Consider the following 19,739-nt stretch of genomic DNA (forward strand, 5'->3'; position numbering starts at 1 on the left):
TACCACAAGATCCAAAAGATTACATTTTAAATACAGCCTTTTAGGAAACACACACTGCCTGACTGCTTGGGGTGTTGTTTCCCATCATTGAAATTTGTTTGGGGGTTTAATTAAATATCTAATTCTCCATCATCTTATGATAGCAGCAAGAAAAGTAGTCTTTTCTCACTTCTCCTATTACTGAAACCCATTACTGCAGCTTGCAGCCAGCAGGAGAATGAAAGGTTTAGTTGTGTTCTTCTGGGCGGGATCGCAGCAAGATACTACATGGAGCACAAGCCAGCCAGTACAGCCATGGTGCAAGGAGCTGCTCAGCTTTCCAGTCACATTACCCAGCAGCATGCTGGCTGTGTTATGCTGCTGCAAGGGGAATCAACTTTTGTGGGTTTTGCATATGACACAAAGATAAGTATGTCCAAGCAGAGCTGGAGCCAGAGCAGCAAAGTGTAGCACAGGAGTTCAGCTGTTGCTATGTTATAGTTGCCACAGTCTTCCCAGGGACATTTTTCCAGGAGGGGAGATGGTGACAGTTGCTGATGTGCAGATCCCAAACCTGAGGCCTGTGGCCTCTCATGTACCTGCACACACCACAGCTAGAGTGAAATGAAAAAGAAGTTTGCACCTTTCCAGAAAGCCTGGGCATCGTCAGCTACATGAAGAGCAAGACAAAGGTAGCATAACAACAGATTGGCTTTACAAGCTCCTGCAATTCATACACAGTGCTCTCAATAACGAGGGTTTTCAGTTCTGGGCCACTCATTATAGGAATGACACTGAGGTGCTGGAGTATATCCAGAGAAGGGCACCAAAGTCGGTGAAGGGACTGGAGCACAGGTCTGATAAGGAACTGCTGAAGGAACTGGGGTTGTTTGGTCTGGAGAAGAGAAGGCTCAGGTGGACTAAACACGTATCTATCCACAGATCAGGGAAGATGCTCAGTCCACCTATTTTTATTACCAACATGCTTTAGATAGATGAGCAGGGCATATTGATTGCTCTGGTCGCACTTACCTGTGGATATTACTCCTCTGTGTATTAGGAGAGGTCATTACAGCTTGTTTTGTCAGTGTCAGTGACCAAGATCAAGATATATTTTGGTGAGATCACTTCTTGTATTTTTGTCTTGCCCTTCAGACCAACTTACGTACATTTAAGGGTACAAATTATTTCAGAGCAACAAGCAGTGCTTACCTGAGTTTAATCCATAATTAGAAGTCAGATGCTTTTTCTGTAATGTGGGTTGCTTGCTGCCCACTTTTGCAGGGGATCCTAGCCTCAACATCCCTGCTGTAGTCTCTCCATAGAACTGTGGGATTATAGTGGGGACAGTTCCAAAAGCACATTTGCAAAACAAAACAGCTGAAATAGGTCACTGTGATGCTCCATTTGCTGTTTAAATCCGAGATAAAGCGTTAGAGTTTCAATCCCAAGCTCCACAGAGCGAGTCAGGGGCAGGAACCAAAGGCAACACAAACATGCCACCCCAAAACAAAGCGAAAGCCTCTTGACTAAGCCCCAGCAGGATTTACTGCCACACATCACTGAGGTCTATACTTGCTGCCCTCATGAGCATGAGGGATTGGGGGTTTTGGTTTCTAATGGCAAAAGCTAAAAGAGTAAAAGCAAAGAGAAATGCCAGAAAAGATTCAGAGAGGTAATAAACATGTAGTAATTAGTGCAAAAGAAAAGAGCCCATGAAACAATCAGCTCGACCTGAGTAAGGAAAGGGCAACATGTTGTAAACAGGGAATATTTGGGGTGGGTGGGAAGTGCAGAACTAACTTTGCTATATATTTTTCAACTAACAGGTACTTAAAACAAGTAAGTGAGAATGTAAGGCTCATCTGTATTACAACAGAAATGCTTGCTGAGCACTGTGCTCTGCGCTGGAGCCCTGAAACACAAGAAGCTGAGAAGGACTGAATCAGCACAAGAAGCCAGCTCAGAAACAAGGTTTTAAAGACACCTGCTGGAATTTTAATGTTTCATTTGTCAGGCATACTAAACTACTCATAAATCAAATACACTACTCATATAGTTATAAAATACTCATAAATCAATCAAAAGCCCCTTTTGAGCAGGCTGAGAAGAAACAGACAAGGCAGAAAGGTTCAGTGCTGTGAAGGACTAAGAGTCACAGCTGATACCACAAGGGCATCAGTTGCTTGGCCAGCACAAATGTTTAATCCTGTTTTAAAGAGGGCAGAGCAAGAAAGTTTAGCATAGTTCTTCACAACTACCAGGTCCTAATGCACAAAACAGATGGATTTAAGATAATCTACATTCAAAACAGATAACTGGACAACACAGATATAGCAGGAGCAAGGACCTTGAATGAGTGCAGGACTGGAAAGGTCTTCAAAGTAGGCAGTCCCAAATTTCCACTGCGCTATGGGAAAGCATCTATGAAGTCTAATTCCATGTATAACAAATGACTTTCCTGAGGCTGCCTCTATACCCAGAGGAGAGAAGCTTGTCCAGAGCTCTGGTCAGAGCATTAGCCTAGGCAGATGCTCTCAATCACTTCTTTCCCTATCCAGAGGCCCTTGAAAGTGTTCTCCTAGTCTGTAAGGCACCTGAAATAGACATTACTGAGTAACCTCAGATGCTCCTCCAATATAGTAAAAAGAGGATTTAACAGAACACGGTGAACAAGACACTTAACTGTTTGTAATAAAGACATGCAAGATGCAAACATAAGCCTAAACATGGCTGAAAAAAAGGACTTCATTTTCTCAGTAGCACCAGGGAACTTTCTCAGTATCTATCAGGTCAGTTCTTCAGGAGCATATGTTGAAAATGGCTGGACTGCAAATAGACATTAGCAGATCAACGTGAGATCACAGAGAAACACCATCAACAGTCCTCATGAGAATAGCTCAAACGGTTTTGTTTAAAAGGCAAAGGATTAAGCTATGCCATGTAGAGCCCTCCCACTTCAGTGTCACTGCCTGCTTCAAACTCACTGACTACAAAATGTTTCAGGAATCACCTCGGTGGCCTCCATCAGCAGTGCTGATGCACAGCCTCTGCATGCCAGCTTTCCTCCAGGAAAAATATAACCATGTGATGGTCTCTATGCCCTCAAGTTAGCTGACAAGCTGGAATGGGAATAGTAAACAAGCAGGCAATCCCTGCTACACAAACAGCATCCACAGCACACACCAAACTCTCTTCTCTGTGGAGCACCCACAACTGGTTGTGTGTTTTCAAGATACGTGCTCCTAGCTCATCGACTCAAGCTCTGCAGGTCTGCCAGTTTGACCCCTAGGAACAACCAGACTGGTTGTTCACTGCTTTAGCCAATCTGTTCTCCCAAGTGGTTCTGGGGTGGAGGTGAGGGGAACAACCCCATGAAACATTACTGCACCTCTTTTAAAAAGATAACCAGCCTTTAATGCCTGCAAGTGGCAGATCCTACGCTCCTAGCTAGCTGGATTCAACCACAGAGGGCAGGCAGAGCCCACACATGGCACACAGCCTGATCCCCAAAACACACAGATGAGAACTAAAAGAAATTCCGAACAGCCAAGTAAAACTCCACTTACATTCCATATGGTATTACTAGGCTTGGTAACTGCTGTGATACATTAGTTACCTGAAAACGGACCGAGTTCAGGTCATTTAGCAAACCATTATTTCTATACATGCTTGGGTTTTTTTTAGGGCATGTGAAGTCCTCTGAAGGTTAACCAACCAACCAATCAAGGCCACAAAACCAAGCAGACACCTAAATACAGCTTCCTCTCAGTTTGTTTTATTTGGCAAAGTAGCAATTCAGACAGTTCACACAGCATTTATTCAAGCTTTTCAAATCTTCTGCATTTCAGTTTGTCCTCCAAGTTTTTACTTCAGAACCATTGCTCCATCATGAAGGGGCTTTCATTCTCCAGGTCCTAAATGTTACTCCTGGATAATCCTTTTCTGTCCAAGTACCTTGACTATCAGCATCCCCTCCAGTGGAAGGGCCACACTAATCCCAACAGCCTTGGTCCCTGAAGTGGTTCTCTCTCAAGAAGCTGTTGCCAGGTCTCAGCTGTATCACCTCTTCCAAGGGTAGGCTAGCTTATCACACTGCATCCAGATACAAGAATTTGGATACAGTTGAGCTCATACCTTTCATTTAACTGATTAGTGAGGAGATGTAAATAAAGCTGAACTCAAACCGAGTGATACAGTGACCAAAAGGTTGAACATTAGCATGCATCATTTAAGATACTTCACTTCAACACCAAGAACTAGATTCACAGTTGATTGTGGGTTAGTACAATTTTGTCAGACGCAAGTGGGGTTTTCTGAATTGAATTGTATTGTCTAGAATACACACTATATTAATTCCTTTGCAAGATTAACCTCGTGCACGTGCTCCCAGGCTGCTGTTGGGTCAGGAGGTGGTCCATTAACTTCCAAACATCTAAATAAATTGATACGTATCTTTTACACAGCAATAGGATGGGATCTGCCTTCAAAAGGTAGGTTATTTAAAATGTTCCTCTTTCATATTCAGAGGCCTTTGAATTTCAACCTTTATGCTTTCAGGGATTAATCCTGTTACAAAATCGTTGCTGTTCCACCACAACAAGCCAATATATTTTTGCAGTGATCACTATGGGTTCTTTTATGCAAGTTATTTTAGTCTATAATCCTTTCTACTATTAAAAAAGAAAATAATGACAACATGCTGTTCACTTTAATTCCTGGTTGCTCAAATCTGAGAGGATGACTCAAGATCCACTCCCCCCTTTCCCAGAGCAGCCCACCTTATGGTACTGCTTTGCCACTTGCTGTTGACAGTTACCGCACCGAAACAGAAAACTTGAGGCAGAAAGAAGTTTATAGTCTTCCAAAAGTGAACAATTGCCTCTCTATCTGTACTTATGAGTCCAGGATTCATTGTTCCTCCTGCATGTATCATGTTTTCCTTGTATGGCAATTAAAATTCATCTTCTAAAAAGTCAGAATTTTTCCTGGGTGCTCACAGTTGAAAAATGAGAACATTAACAGAGCAAATGGCTTTGCCAAAAGCAACTTTCTTTTAGGACCAAACTGGAGTTGGTTTGGTGTTTTAATAAAGAATCTAGCAATCCCTATCTCGGTATTCTACTACATACTGATCCTAGTCTTCCACACAAGCACACAACCTCCCTCTTGCTTTTAGCTTTATTTGGCAAAGCAGCATTGCATAAACTGGTCAGTGATTGGGACACGGCTTACCTCATATCTACAGTGTTAAGTCCATGTGTATCTCACCAGTGGTGAGCTATAAACTAAACCAGAATTTCAAGACTCCACTGATTAATTTTAGAAGGATTACAATGCACCTGTTGTGTCCAACTTGAACAGCCATGTTTGATAAGAGTGGCCACCCACCTCTGATATTGTGAAGTTTAATATATATACAAATGCCTGGTTTTAAGGTAATAAAGCAGCTGATTGTATCTACTACATGCTAGTCTATGACACCATGTCAAAAGCTTAAAAAGGAAGTTCATCTCCTTTTAGTAGCATCTAGCAGACACTGGAAGACGGAAAACCTGGTATTGCCTACGTAGTGTTGTAAGGTGCACAGAAGCAGTTTTATCAAGGGACACAGGAGCCAAGAAAAGTGAGTGTTCAAGTACCCCCTTCAAAATTAGAGTTCACAAGCTGTAGGTCTTGATCTGCAGTTTTGCAGAAATTCACTTTGAACAGATGAAAGTAAAATAAAGGCATGTTAAATAAAACAGTGCCCAGTAAAACTTTCCACCATTTCTGTGTCGGATTTGCCTTGAGCAGCTAAAAAAATAAAACAAACACCACGCTTTTCCATGCTGATAACAGTAGAATGAAGTCCAAAACAAGCTGCAATGCTGTTGGTTTTCAAAAAGCTTTTAGAACTGGAGATGAGCAGTCCACTGTAACACTATGTTTGGGTCAAGATGATGTAGCTTTTACAATTCATCCCTGTAGAAAGAAAACACATGCAGTTATGTTTCTCCTCCCCTTGGAAATCATACTTGAAACGTTTTGATATTGAATCAGGTCACATTGAAGTGCTCATGCACACCAGCAAAACTTCAGAAATCTCTTCAAGCATTCGAAAGAAAAAAAACAAGAACAACTCAAAGCCCAAAGGAAAGGCAACAGCAATCCCATATCATCTTGTACTGTTATGTGATGTATCATGAAATATGGGTCCCCTTATTTTACACTGAATGGATTCTTTGTTTTGATGAATATTCCCCACACCACACATCTATTTACACAGCTACCTGTCATCCACACTGTTGGCTCCATGTTGACGAGAAACTGAGCCAACTTACTAGTCAGGTTATTGGCAAAAAACATTCTCAGCAGCTGCCAAAAAGAGAACTCTTGCTTCAGCTGCAGTCTCTCAAGAAAGCTAGGAACATAATCTCACATCAACATTGTGCAGTTTGTGCCACCTACGTCATTTATTTCACAGAGGAGCTTGAATAGCTCCCAATACAGCTATGCTAAATCAGGAGCAGGTTATGGAAAAGGTGGAGGCAGCAGGGGCATGTGTTAAAAGGAGACTCAGGTAGAGAAAGGATGCATCAAGAAGTCTCTCTAAATCATTATGAGGAATCTAGAAAATACAGGGGCTTGATCCTGCAGGACATGTAAAACACACTGAAATAGGAAACCCATATTCCAAAAGCGAAATTGTCATATATTTCTAAAGGATGGACTGTAATGCAAAATGTCCATCAAATCTGAAAGCTGTGCACTGGGCCATTATGAATGTTGTAAAATTCAAATCAGAAGTGTTTGCTTCCCCCCTAAACACCCCTTTCGCAAGGCACAAGTGATCTATAAACTTCCAATGAGTTTGCTGAGATTTTTCATCTAGTAGGTACATCACCGCCACTAGCCAAAGCAGTGTCTGAATTAGGAAAAACTTCATTAATGTGATTGCTGGCTCAATACACCATAGTATTTCCAGCTGTCATGCAAACTAACCCACAAGAATATAGTGCTACATGCACACAGGCAAAAGCTTTAAAATTACAAAGGCATTATCCTGCGGGAATCATATAGCATGGAACAACAGCATGCAAAACATTTTAGAAGCAACTAAAAAGACTGTTGCAACTAGTGCCTAAATGACTAGCTCTCTATCGAATGCAGCTGGGAGGCAAACCTTATGATTTGTTAGAGATAAATATTTGCATTCTTTGCACTTTGCACTGCCTTCTAATAGAGAGGTACTATTCACACAGCTTCAGAGTGTTCCAGTAATTACAGAAAGCAGAGATAAAGCAGAAGAGGGAAGAACACATCTTGGCAGGGGTAAATAAAAATCTGTTTATAACCAAAGGTTTGGAATCTCTCCATATCTGCCTATTTCACAGAATGGGTATTTACTTACTTTAAACAGATCAAAATAAATTAACATCTGATACTCAGTTTAAAATGCATTGCCAGTGAAATGAGGACAAGTACTTCATTCATCCTTAATGCTTTCAGGAGCTGCACCATCAGTTAAATATTTACAACTTCAAAAAGCATATGTAAGTAATGACTGCTACTATTGCTGGTTTAGTCTCAGATGCTTAATTGCTGATGTGATTTGCATCCTGACTCCCATCATACACCCTCATAACTTTGTAAAAGCCTGACCTTTTACTGTGACAAATAATTCTTAAGCCTTTAAACCCAAGCTAGATCCTCAAGAAATTGTAAGCCCAAGAAAAATACCATATTTACTATGAAACTATTAAACATGATAATTTTACCCATTCACAGGCACTGGTAAGGTTTTTGCATAATACTGGTAATGCACTTCATGACTTTGGAGTGTTTTTTTTTTTCTTTTTTCTTTTACAAAATGGTATTTGTATGTAGAATTCAAATAAGTGATACCAACATGCCAATGCTTTGTTGGTAGCTCGCACTGCTTTAAGCTATTCCTGACAACATAATAATGTTCCTGTAAGTTATGTATATCCTAGATACCACTTGCAAAAGGTTTTCATATACTCATTATTAGAACATTTAACTGCATTCAGGGGATCAGCTTCCCTCAAGAGATTTTTCACATGCTTTTCACTACTCATTAATCTAAAGACAGCACACCAGCCCAAAACAACCCAGGATGTACATGTTAAAAATTACACTGCATTTATTTTCTACCGTTATGAGATGCTGAGCTTATATCTGCACTACTGGAGTATATATATTAGAAAACACAGAAAAGTCTTGGATCACCAGGTAGGCAACATTTCTCAGCTTTCCACTTAATGTGAACAGCTTGCAGACTTAAATATATATTGCAAAACAGTTGATTTGAACTTCAGCTGTATGGATCAGAAGGTACCAAGCTACGAAATCTACCAGGTTACAATCACTAGTAAAAAACAGTATACTTGCCTCTCCTCCCAGCAGTAAAAGATTTGTCCTGACACAAAACTTAGAAGGAGACTCACAAAACAACTATTTCCCTGTTAATAATATTCTGTTGTCCCGTACAGCCATAGCAAAGATAGACTAATTTGTATTTCTCCCTTTCTCTGGCCACAGCTATTTGCTGTGATTCTTACACAGCTCACTTAATTTCCCTCCACCTTCATACATGTACTCCTTCCAATCTGCTTACTAGCTCCTGCTTACTAAGCAATACATATACTTGGGTGTTAAGTCATCACAATAGACCTTCTCAGGTCCCTGGAATTTTAACAAGAGAATCACTTATCTAATACTGTCAATTTAGGCATCAAAGCAATTTTATAAGCTCAAGTTAAAGCAAATTTCAGAAGTCATTAGCTCAAAATTACTATTCTAAAAATAAATTTAAGAAACTTTGAAGAACATTGGCTTACTGATAGGAAAAACATCTACACAAATATTCCACACTTCCCATTGGGATTATCCAACAATAAACTAAGAAGCATTCTCAGAAAAATCTAATAGCAAGAGTTTCAGATAAACCCCCACAAAACACAAAAGAATCACAATCCTTAGCAACAATAAAAGAAAAACAGAAGTTTGGGATACACGTAAGTCATAGAGTTTTGTGATCCATCTCTTCGACTTTGGTGGAGAGCATTCAAATTAAATATTTGAACAAGCATTTATAAATTTATCTGAAATCTGTAACTCTTTTTTATCCACTTCAATTTTCTTGTCATTAGGCAGCATCTGACTTTCCCTTTTGGATACATCACTCATCTATGAAAAATATGCTGTCATTACTGATACTACATTTATAATTCATATGAGGCTACACTTAATTTCAGGAGCTACTCAGTGTTTCAGGATTTGATTTTTTTTCCCTTTGTGATTTTAAAGGTTACTAAATGCAATATTTAGACTTGTAGCATTTTAATCTGAAAAAGTGCTGTTATATTTATTTGCTATGATCAATCATCAAATTGAGAGAGTAGGTTGAAATCACAAAAGGAATCTTCTCTACAACCTATTCTGTCAGTTACATCACATGCATTTCTACATTATACATAAATTCTAAATTTAACCCAAAATATTATTGGCAGAGATTCTTTTTGCCAAAGTAAAATAAAAGCTTTACTCATCATTGAGGCAAATGATTCTTCCTACTTTTAACTGAAATTAGACAACTAGCTCATTAGAGACCTTCAAAACATTAAGTTTCTAGGCAGAAACATTTTAAAATATTTCTTAATAAATACTTTTTCCAAAAGGGTGCTTAATCACGTTGTATGTACAGGTATGTGTACTGAACAGTCCCAGTCTCATGACTGCAGTTTTGCTGAAAGGTTAATACTGTCATTACATTTTTTATCAGCAAATATGAATTTAGCATGACATTTACAAATAATTCCTGCTAATGTAATAGTCTAAGTTTTAAAAAGTAGCCTGATAACATTTTTAAACAGCTTTCTGTTTGAAAATATCATCAAGAGTTGCAACACAGACTCGCTGTTCAGTGTTCCTTATGCTGTTACTCTCATTTCTCTTTGTATCAGAAATAGCATAGCCAGCAGGGCCAGGGCAGCTATCACTCCCATTGTACTCAGCATTGGGAGGCCACACTGCAAATCCTGTGTTCAGTTCTGGGCCCCTCACTACAAGAAAGACATTGAGGTGATGGAGCAAGTGCAGAAAAGGGCAATGAAGCTGGTGAAGTGTCTGGAGCACAAGTGTGATGAGGGAAGAGCAGCTGAGAGCACTGAGATTCTTTAGTTTGGAGAGAAGGAAGCTCAGGGGGAGAACTCACCTTCTACAACTACCTCAAAGGAGGCTGTAGTGAGGTGGGTGCTGGTCTCTTCTCCTAAGTAACAAGTGACAAGAGGCAATCACCTCAAGCTGTGCCAGGGGAGGTTTAGATTTGGTATGATGAAAAATGTTTTCACTGAAAGGACTGTCAAGCATTGAACAGGCTGTCCAGGGAAGTAGAGTCACCATCCCTGGAGGTATGTAAAAAAAGATGTTCCTAAGCCCCACATTTACACATGGTTTAGTGGCAGACCCACCCAGACGCTAGGTTAATGGTTGGAACTTATGATCCTGAAGGTCTTTTCCAATCTAAACAATTCTATGATTCTTTAAATCGTTTTTCCATGTAAGCAGTAAGTGAACTCTCTGAGAAGTAGAACAAGAGAGATGCCAATTCACACAAGAACTATCAATAATGTAGCCAGTAAGTTGTCTTCTCAACGGTGCAGCACAAAAGGTTTTATCTCCTCCCTACTTACCAGTAAGGAAAAAAAATAAACATTGGGAAGTTTTATGTGAAAGTATAAAAATGTGTACCAGCATAATCACATGAGTAGGATCTATCTACTGCTGGATCTCTGGTATAACAATGCATTTAATTTTGTATCAAAGATAGGGTTCCTTTGTATATTCTACTTCCAAATGTCCCATGAAGTCACATATGAGAAGACTACCACTAATATTTGGAGTTTAAAAATACTTCTGCAGCTGAACCCAAGCTAGAAAGTTACTGGATTTCTTTTAGTCCACAATATTCACAAAATGAGTTTCTTTATTTAACACCACATCAGTTTATTGTAATCCAAGGAGTCTTTTCCTTCCAGCTAGTCCTGATTTTCTTTTACTCACAGTTTAATGTAGTGATGAATGACACAAAACATCTCAAGGTAGGTTTGACCTCAAACACCACCTGGAGATCAAGTCATTGCTGCCCTGGTTTGTAAAGAGCACCTTGCAGCCCAGTAAGGAAGGGCACCAACTTCTCCAACATGTGAACGGTTAAGCAAAAATTAAAGCACCTTCTTTCTTGCCAACTGGAAGGTCTGCTAGCGTAGGAATATACTGCTGGCCTCTTGATTGTATTTTGTGAAGGGACACCAATATTTCACATCATAGAAGTTACCTGCATTAGGAAAACACCTCTTTCATCTTTGATGCTAGCATAGATAAGAACTGCTGATTTATTATTAGGACTTCCCTTAGCAACAGCTGGTTGACCATACACTTTGGACTTACCAATGGGGAAAAACAACAAGAAAAGACAGATGTGAATTCCTATAAGGTCAGCAGTGAGGACAGCTATTCTTGAGAAGTGAATGGGATTTTTGTCAGATCACGAAAAGGACAATTAAAGAAGAAACACACATTACAAGAAGTGGACTTCTGATATTTCCTTTAACAGAGATTTCCAAATCAGAGCCAAATTTAAATGTACATAGGAAGAAACAGCCTCTGTGTCACTGCAGTGATCAAGGTCACCCTTCAGCACTTACCTCTTCTGATAACCCCAGTGTATATTCTTAACATTTAAATTAAAAATAAAACCTAGAAGCATTTCAGAAAACAAGAGAAACTAGTAAGAAATCTGCAGAAAAGAACCCTACAATACTCCCATCTGAAGAAGGCTCAAAGATAACATATTACTTCTTCCTGAGCTAGCAGAGGAAGGAGTACAAAACCACACAGAATAGGTGCAAGGACCTTAGAATTCTAGTCCTTAATACACTACACCACCTTCAGCAGCAGCAAAGGATAACCACTGTCACTCCAGAAACTCTTCTTATAAACTGTGTTTATTGAACACACATTGCTGCTACAAAAAAAAAAAACCTCAAACAACAAACCCAAAACATTTGCTATTATAATCAGGTGGAAATTCAGAAAAAAAAAATCTGTAAACCTCTCTGGACAAAAAAAGCTTGAGAAGAATACTCTTCTAGAGTAAGCCGAGCACATGGACTCCAAACTTGAATAAAGTCCACTAAATTTGCAAGAAGAGGAAGCTAACCACAAAGCAAAACTTCCAAAGCTGTACAAGAGGCAGGAAACCCCCGAGTACCACCCTGAGGGAATACTGGCAATATTCGAGGACAGAGTATTCACTTGCATAACAAATACAAAACATCTGAATAATGAGCATGCTTCACAAGCTTTGAAACTAAGCAGGAACTCATTAAAGTCGTTCTAAGAGTAGTTTGTACATGGTGGCTATACAGTAAAATCCAAGAAACACTGAAATGATGTTTCAGTAAGGAGCAGTAACGCAAACTGCTTTGTTTGTACTTTGAATGGACATTTGGATAGCTTAAACTCTAAGTGTTCACATATCGGAAACAGAAGCTGTACTGCACAATATCAAGTGGGTAAAAAAAATAAAAACAAATACCAAAAAAACCCAAACACAACAATGAAACAAACCAAAATCTAAATTTAGGAGTTATAAAACTCAAAGAGTTGTTTCAGAACTCAGTACACATCTATGCACTTCATTTACACAGATAATACATTCACAAGGTTTTTCTGCCAGGAAGCAAAACAGGACTGCTACTTTGTTCATTTGCATACTAATGCCTAGTATGGTTTAAGCTGACAGCTGTGTTATATCTATGTTATTGGCCATTCAATTTAGCAAACTGGAAGAGTTACTACCCCTAGAAAGGCCTTTAGAGTTTTCTGTGTTGGCAAACACAAATATGTCTCCATCAGAGACAATGACAGACATTTAATAATATGTCCAAGAAAAATTTCCAAACATTGCTCAACTATATTTATATTCTAGCGGAGAAGAGATTACCTTCTCTGCTGTCTGCTACTTGGGGCTGAGGGAAAAGTGCTTGCAAGATTATCTGTATTTCTCACAAAAGTCTTTACAGAGATTTTTCTTCATTTGTGACGTTTCAGAAAAATAAAATATAAAAAAAAGACACCCAATTATCACTAACTTACAGGAAAAAACAGTATGTATTCTGAAGTAGTATTTTACACTTTACTCTAGTTACTGGGCAAGCTACTTATAAAAAGTTCTTTAAAGGAGAGTTTAATTTAAAAGAAACAAAACAACCCTCTGTTCAAAACAACAAATAAGAAACTTCAACACACCAAGAACTAAATAAAATATGTCTGAAAGAGACAAAGTGCAACACATGCAATATTTTTCTTCTGCTTTTAAATTAACTCAAACTTAGCATAACCTCCTTTTGGTGATGTAGTAATGCAGACCGAGTCACTTGTCATGGTATGGAGCAGAAAGCAATGACAGCAGCAAAGGCAGGCCTTGCAGTCTATCTGCTTAAAATTCACACCCTTTCACCTTGTGTGTGTGTGGAAGAAGTAAGTGGAACAGAAAATCACTTCCACCTGGACCACTGCTTCTCTTTATCTGTTAAAGGCACATATATCACTCCCATCAGAGGCTTCATTTTGACACTGCCATCTTCTAGTTTGTCATACTGTTCGAGCATCTGGTTTCCCCCTGCAGGGCCAACTGGCAATATCAATCTTCCGCCAGGTTTTAACTGATCTATAAGCTAGAACACAACACAGAAATTAGAATGTAACCAGCTGCTTCAGAGAAGCTGAATTCAAAGTTTTTACATTAAGTTAACAGCTTTCCACCATTCATCTATCTACTATTATGCAGAATATAATTACTTCAATTAGGAAAAATAAAACCATGCACTAGAAATAAGAATATCTCAACAACATAATACAACAACTGGTATTATAGAAACACAATAATTTCATGTAATTACAAAAGAAGGTAAAATAGCAATTAGACTGAGTTGGTTGCAGTTTTAGTTTTTATGTAAGAGGGGAAAAATATGTAAACCCTGAATTATTTTTACAATAGATTCAATTTTTTTAAACTGCTAGTTTTAACTGTTTGATATTTATTGTGCATCAGTACAGTCCCACTTCCCAGAATTTCTGGGGTAACTGAACCCTAACTTGATCCTTGAACCATCAGAATAAGATTTTAGATATGTGACTTGTTTTCAAATTTATCTTCCTGGAATAATTTTAAGTTCTTTACAATACACTCACTACCCAACAGCTCCTCTTTCATTCTGTGAATGGAAGAGATTTTATAAAACTAGTCTAAAATATATGAGTAAGACAAGTAACAAGTAAGAAAGTGCGTGAGAAAAATGCTTGGATTAGATTTGCTTTCGTAATTACATGAGGCAGCTGACTGCAGTAGTCTCAAGGAAAATTCAGTATTTCCTAGACACCATGGGAAAAAAATCTTAAGCCCTGTTACTAACAAAAGCTATAATTAAGAACTGTTTCATTCACTACTAAACTTTACATTACCTTTTTAATTGTCACCTGTCAACACTTTGCTGGGAACACCACACCTCCCACATACCCCAAAAGAAAACCAAACCAGCCGCAAGTGTCTGAAACTGTCTAACCTGTCTAGAGCACCTCAAATCTCCAGTCTTTCACTATCCCTTTAAAATTCAGATTTAAGAAAAACTTTACTGGTATCTAGCATATTATAATCATGGTACATATTCCCATTCACCTGATAAAAGGAAGAGGAAAATAAGTCTGCAAGAATGGACTTCAAGTATGCACACTCTACAGTCCCTAGTTACTCTGGTTTCTTTAGGAAGAACTGGCCTGTATCCACTCAGAAAGCTATCAACACATGGCATCATTTGTATTTCCAGCTGAGCATGGTACTTTTCTAACAGGCTCAATACTTTGGAACCCAGGAAACAAATACTTGAATTTTGTAATTCAGTGTTTGATAAAAACAAATTATTTTTTAAAATAAAATGCTCCAGTTCATTGTTGTAATAGAGTTGTGCACAAGTAATTTAAAATTCTTTATTTAGAGTTATTAGAACACAGCTTTTGCAAACCAACAGGAAGCCAAACTGTAACAGAAACAAACTCCCCCACACCATACAGTAATACCACACTGCCCACTGACACTCCCAGCAGTGTAAGTCTACCAAGTATTTTACATGTATATACATGTAAAACAGTCTTTACAGCTAAGAGAAACACAAAGCATAAAAAGCTTACTGCTTGGGGCACAACTGGTGCTGCTGCTCCTACATGAATCGCATCATAGGGAGCTTCTTCTGCATATCCCATTCTTCCATCTCCCACTGCAATAAAACAGTTTTTTAACATTTTCAAAAGGAGTGGAGAAAACAGCTAACCTCCCATACCTATCAGGCAGATAAAATCTATGCTCAGGTTTCAACTAAAATCCTGCTGAGCAGTAGCAACAAGAAGTCAATTTTAAAACATTAACACAATTGCAAAATAGATACAACAAAACACCCTCATACATACATACATACACACACACACTTAAAAAGATAAAATCCTATGGAAATGTCTGAAATTAGAATGCTTAGATTTATAACAAAAGTTCTTGGAGATATGTAGTCCACCCAGAAAAGATACTTAAGCATTTATATACCCTACCATTCCACTACAGGCAATTTTTCCCCTCATTTACCCTCTTGGAATATATGCTTTGTTTTGCCTTGCCTTCATGCACAACATTCTTAAATACAAGGCAAAACATAAATCTAAAGCATTAAATCTCAGCAGTGCACATCAGAAGATTCCAAAGGTGAGAAAAAGACAAAGCAAGTATTCACATAGGCTATATACCTATAACTGCACTACCAGTTAGAATGAAAATCTACACCTACATTCATAAATTAATGCAGTACCACACTAATCCCCATGCATACCCCTTTGTCAGCAGATGGGTCTCACTGCCCTTCCTGGACAAACATGGATAGCCACATCAGACACTCATCAGATCAAGCTCCAGATGGCTGCTTGGAAGTTATTAGGAGTAATTAAGTTATTCAGAGGGCTGCCGATGCTGCTTCAAGAAGTTCCCTATTACAGATGTCTCATTGCATTGAAAGGGGAACAGATTGTGTTTTTTAAGCCACTGAAATGTAGCAAGCTAAACTAGACCTCAACTAAAGCTTTAAAAGATGATAATGGGAATGTGGCATTCACAGTATTTACAGGAAACTAACAGGAAATTCAGAGCATGTTAGGCAAGCTCTCACTGGAGTTATTTAGGAACAAAAGAAGTGAGGATAAACCATTCATAAATTCCTACTCAGTGAGCGCTGAAGTCACAGTAATAAGCTAAGACGAAAAAGCAATGAAGCCAACGAACACAGTCCTCTTGCTCAGTACAAGTAGTTGTTTGGGGTTTCCTGTCTTCAGACTGAACTTCGACCTCCAAGCAGTCACTATTATCAGAGCATAAACAAAAGGCTAGAGTCAACAGAAGTTCTAAGACCCTACCAGAGGCTGAAAATTTGTCGACTTCTTGCCTTCCTCAGAAGGCAGGATAAATATATGGTGGTCATACCAGGTGTCATTTTGATCTCAGTGCTAGAGGGTCACCTGAACACTCACAGCACCCTCAAGTACCCAAGAGTGTACAGGAAGTTCTGGACAGCTCCTTTGAATAATAAGAATTGAGAAGTTTGCCACCTTTCATATTAGGTTCTGAAACAAGACCCTTCAAAGACCTCCTACACCCAAAGCTTAAGGATACAGCACATTTTCTCAGTAGCTGAGAAGTCCCTTAAAAACTCAGTGACTTATTTCCTCATATCATCACTTCTGACCAGCACAAGTTTGAACCAAGGGCCACAGGCAGAAGCTGCCAAGAAGAACTACCAATGTTTCAAGAGAACTCATGACTATTGATCACCAGTTCCACTAAGTCAGCTTTTATTACTGTTGACAGTAGCGAAAGTTCCAGTATTTGCAGGGCTTCATCTCTGACTCTGCCAAGTGGATTCAACTGGAACAACCCCCTTAATGCAGTCAAGTATATAATTTATAATTTCTTACGTCTTAGTGACACTGTTGTCCTGGTTTCAGCTGGAACAGAGCTAATTTCCTTGCCAGTAGCTGGTGCAGTGATGTGCTTTGGCTTTAGTCTGAGAACAATGCTGATAAACATATTAATGTTTTAGCTGTTGCCAAGTAATGCTTACTCTGATCAAGGACTTTTCAGTCTCGTGCTTTGCCTCTGAGGAGGGGCACAGGAAGCCGTGAAGGAGCAGAGACAGGACACCTGACCCGAACTAGCCAAATGGGTATTTCAAAGAATCCTTGGTGAGCAAGCAGCTGCATGGTACTTAGTTGCCAGCTAGGTTTAAACCAGGACAATTGTACACCTCCTCTAAAGAGGAAGAAGTGATTTGTTACTGTATCAACTGCCGTTCCATCAGCGAATGCAATGGGAAAAGACTTCTTTAGCTCAAGGATACAGATACTGCTTTGAATTCTGTTAGTTACACAAGGAGACAGACCCTCACTCCCTAAGGTGCATTAGAAGTAGCAATCTCCAATATGAATCTGTTGACAAAAGAGATTGTTAAATTGTGAAAAAAACTGCTAAGCTGAAAAAGAACACTTGTATTCTGCGACTCAAACACACCTTGTGTGCTGCCCAGGAAAGTCTCAATGTGACTTGTGCACATCTTGTTACTTTACTGACAGTGGTAAAAAAAGACCCGAAACATTTAAACTCTTTACTCTTAGAATCAATAATCCAAACCCTACCATCTTCAGAATTAGCACTAGTACCAACAACAACAAATTCATGCTTCTTTGTATGCACTATGCACAGCATGGCTCTTTGCTTTTTACCATCAACAAAAATTTCCTGACTATAGTAGTCAGGTAGATATCCACTCACAATCGGAACACATTTTTAGATATCCAGATTTATTTTTAATTAAAAAAAAAAGTTGGCATTTCTATATTCAATATGATACAAATTATATTATTCAATGTCCAAAGGGAAACAGAAGCCCAAATTTTGAGCTTGTGCTTGCATCCTAAGTAACATCTCCTGTCCTACTTAGATCTCTAGTTATATGCCACCTGTTAATGAAGTAATAATAGTGGTGGGTAGTGGGTGGTGATGAGGGTGGAAATAATGTCAGGACAGGACTTTCTGACATAAAAGGGTTTTGTAGCTTGTTTTTGAACCTAGACCTGATCTTCTGACGGTGGTACTCAAGCCTTCAGTGTCTTTATGTGTGGACTTATTTTGCATGGAGCTGTATCATGAGCACAGAAACAGAAGAAAACTACTTCACTGTGGTTATAATACCCTCATCCCCTCTGGCTATGTATGCATCAGCAAACAGTGCAATACAATAGAAGCAGATCTGTCGAGAAAAACAGCTTTTGCTGAGAACCTGATGTCCCATGCAACATTGGCATTTCAGAATGACTGAATGCTCTGGTCTAGTTCTAGTCTTGCTGGCTTAATATCTATTAACAAATCAAACATATTTGGTTGCTTTTCAGAGCACATAATCCAGGCTAGTTTCATGCTAAATAAATCCGAGTTTGTGCTCTCCAAGAGTACTCACCTGTAAATCAAAGTGTGTGAGTGAAAGCAGTTGAGATTCACCTCAAAGGCACCCTCCTCATTTTAAGAAGAAAAAAAATCCAAAACAAAACAAAACCAACCACACACCAAAACCAGCAAAACACCGCACAAACTAATATAGATATACCCTAACTTACTTATTCCAAGTTCTCAGTGCTGTTCTATTACTGAGGCACCTCAAAATAATGTTGTTGCTTATGAAACGCAGTTACAGTATTTGAGAGGTGTGACAAAGCAATGGAGAGTGCCTGAAGCATGCTTGTGGAAAGCCAGCAACTGACATACCTCTCATCACCAATTAACCCAGGGTTTTTAGCATTTTTTCTGTGTGTTGGGGAAGGTGGTGTTGTTTTAAAAAACAGGATTCTAGCTCCACACCAAACTACTTCCAGAAATTCAGCACAGCTGAAACATTCTTCCTTTCCACCTAACTTACAAATGTGCTTCTTGTCCATCTGAACTTTTTTAAAACTACCTCACAGCAACACTATTTAGAAGTCTCTCAGCCACCCTGCTACAGAGTCAAACATAATAGGGATGATGATGATGATGATGATGTTTACTTAGAATTCTAGTCTCCCAAGAACATCAAGGTTCGTTGTAGGTATGATCAGAAGCATAAGTCCAAATTTCTCTTGTACAGCAATAATAAAAATTCTCCCCCTCTCCAGCGTAACAGACCCAGGATAACTTCTTTTCCAAGAAAGTTTAAGACATAAAGTGCTCTTAGTGAGGGGCACTGCATTTTTTTTACATGTGTACAAGAACACGCGTAGACTGGCTTATTTTGCAAAAAATAAAGAACTTATTCAGAAAAGTCCCTCATTTACCAAAAAAAAAAAAAAGTACCAAGAAGCAGAAGGTAATTAAGAGCCAAACAGCACAATCATTATTTTTCCAAACACTCTTGTAAGAAACCTCAAAAATACTCCAGATCTTCAACTTCTTTTTTAAATTTAAAGAATAGAATGATAATGAAGGGAATTTTTTCCTGCCATTTTTGTATCTTTCTTTTCTTAAAAAAAAAAAATCCAACAAAAAAAGACCCAAAAACACATACCTATCCTTTTGTCAAAAGAAGTACTATTTAAAACAATTCACTGTTCAATTTTAGAGTTACTGAGAG

At 38.7% G+C, this 19,739-nt stretch overlaps 1 protein-coding gene across 3 annotated transcripts in view; it reads right to left on the bottom strand.

The window, feature by feature from the left end:
* Positions 1 to 3,735: 3,735 nt before the first annotated feature.
* The window catches only part of PCMT1 (protein-L-isoaspartate (D-aspartate) O-methyltransferase), a 33,129-nt gene continuing 17,125 nt past the window's right edge, over positions 3,736 to 19,739 (bottom strand). For 2 of the 3 annotated variants that reach the window (XM_034060256.1, XM_031049882.2), the window contains exons 6-8: positions 15,235 to 15,320; positions 13,555 to 13,724; positions 3,736 to 5,943 (exon numbers count right to left, since the gene is read on the bottom strand). In XM_034060256.1, the coding sequence (XP_033916147.1) occupies positions 5,931 to 5,943; positions 13,555 to 13,724; positions 15,235 to 15,320 (269 nt within the window). In that variant the 3' untranslated portion in view covers positions 3,736 to 5,930. Of the gene's footprint in view, positions 5,944 to 13,507; positions 13,725 to 15,234; positions 15,321 to 19,739 lie in introns of all 3 variants that reach the window. The other variant, XM_034060257.1, reaches the window with a different exon arrangement.

The sequence above is a fragment of the Melopsittacus undulatus genome, chromosome 3, assembly GCF_012275295.1.
Source record: "Melopsittacus undulatus isolate bMelUnd1 chromosome 3, bMelUnd1.mat.Z, whole genome shotgun sequence".
Taxonomy (NCBI): Eukaryota; Metazoa; Chordata; class Aves; order Psittaciformes; family Psittaculidae; genus Melopsittacus; species Melopsittacus undulatus.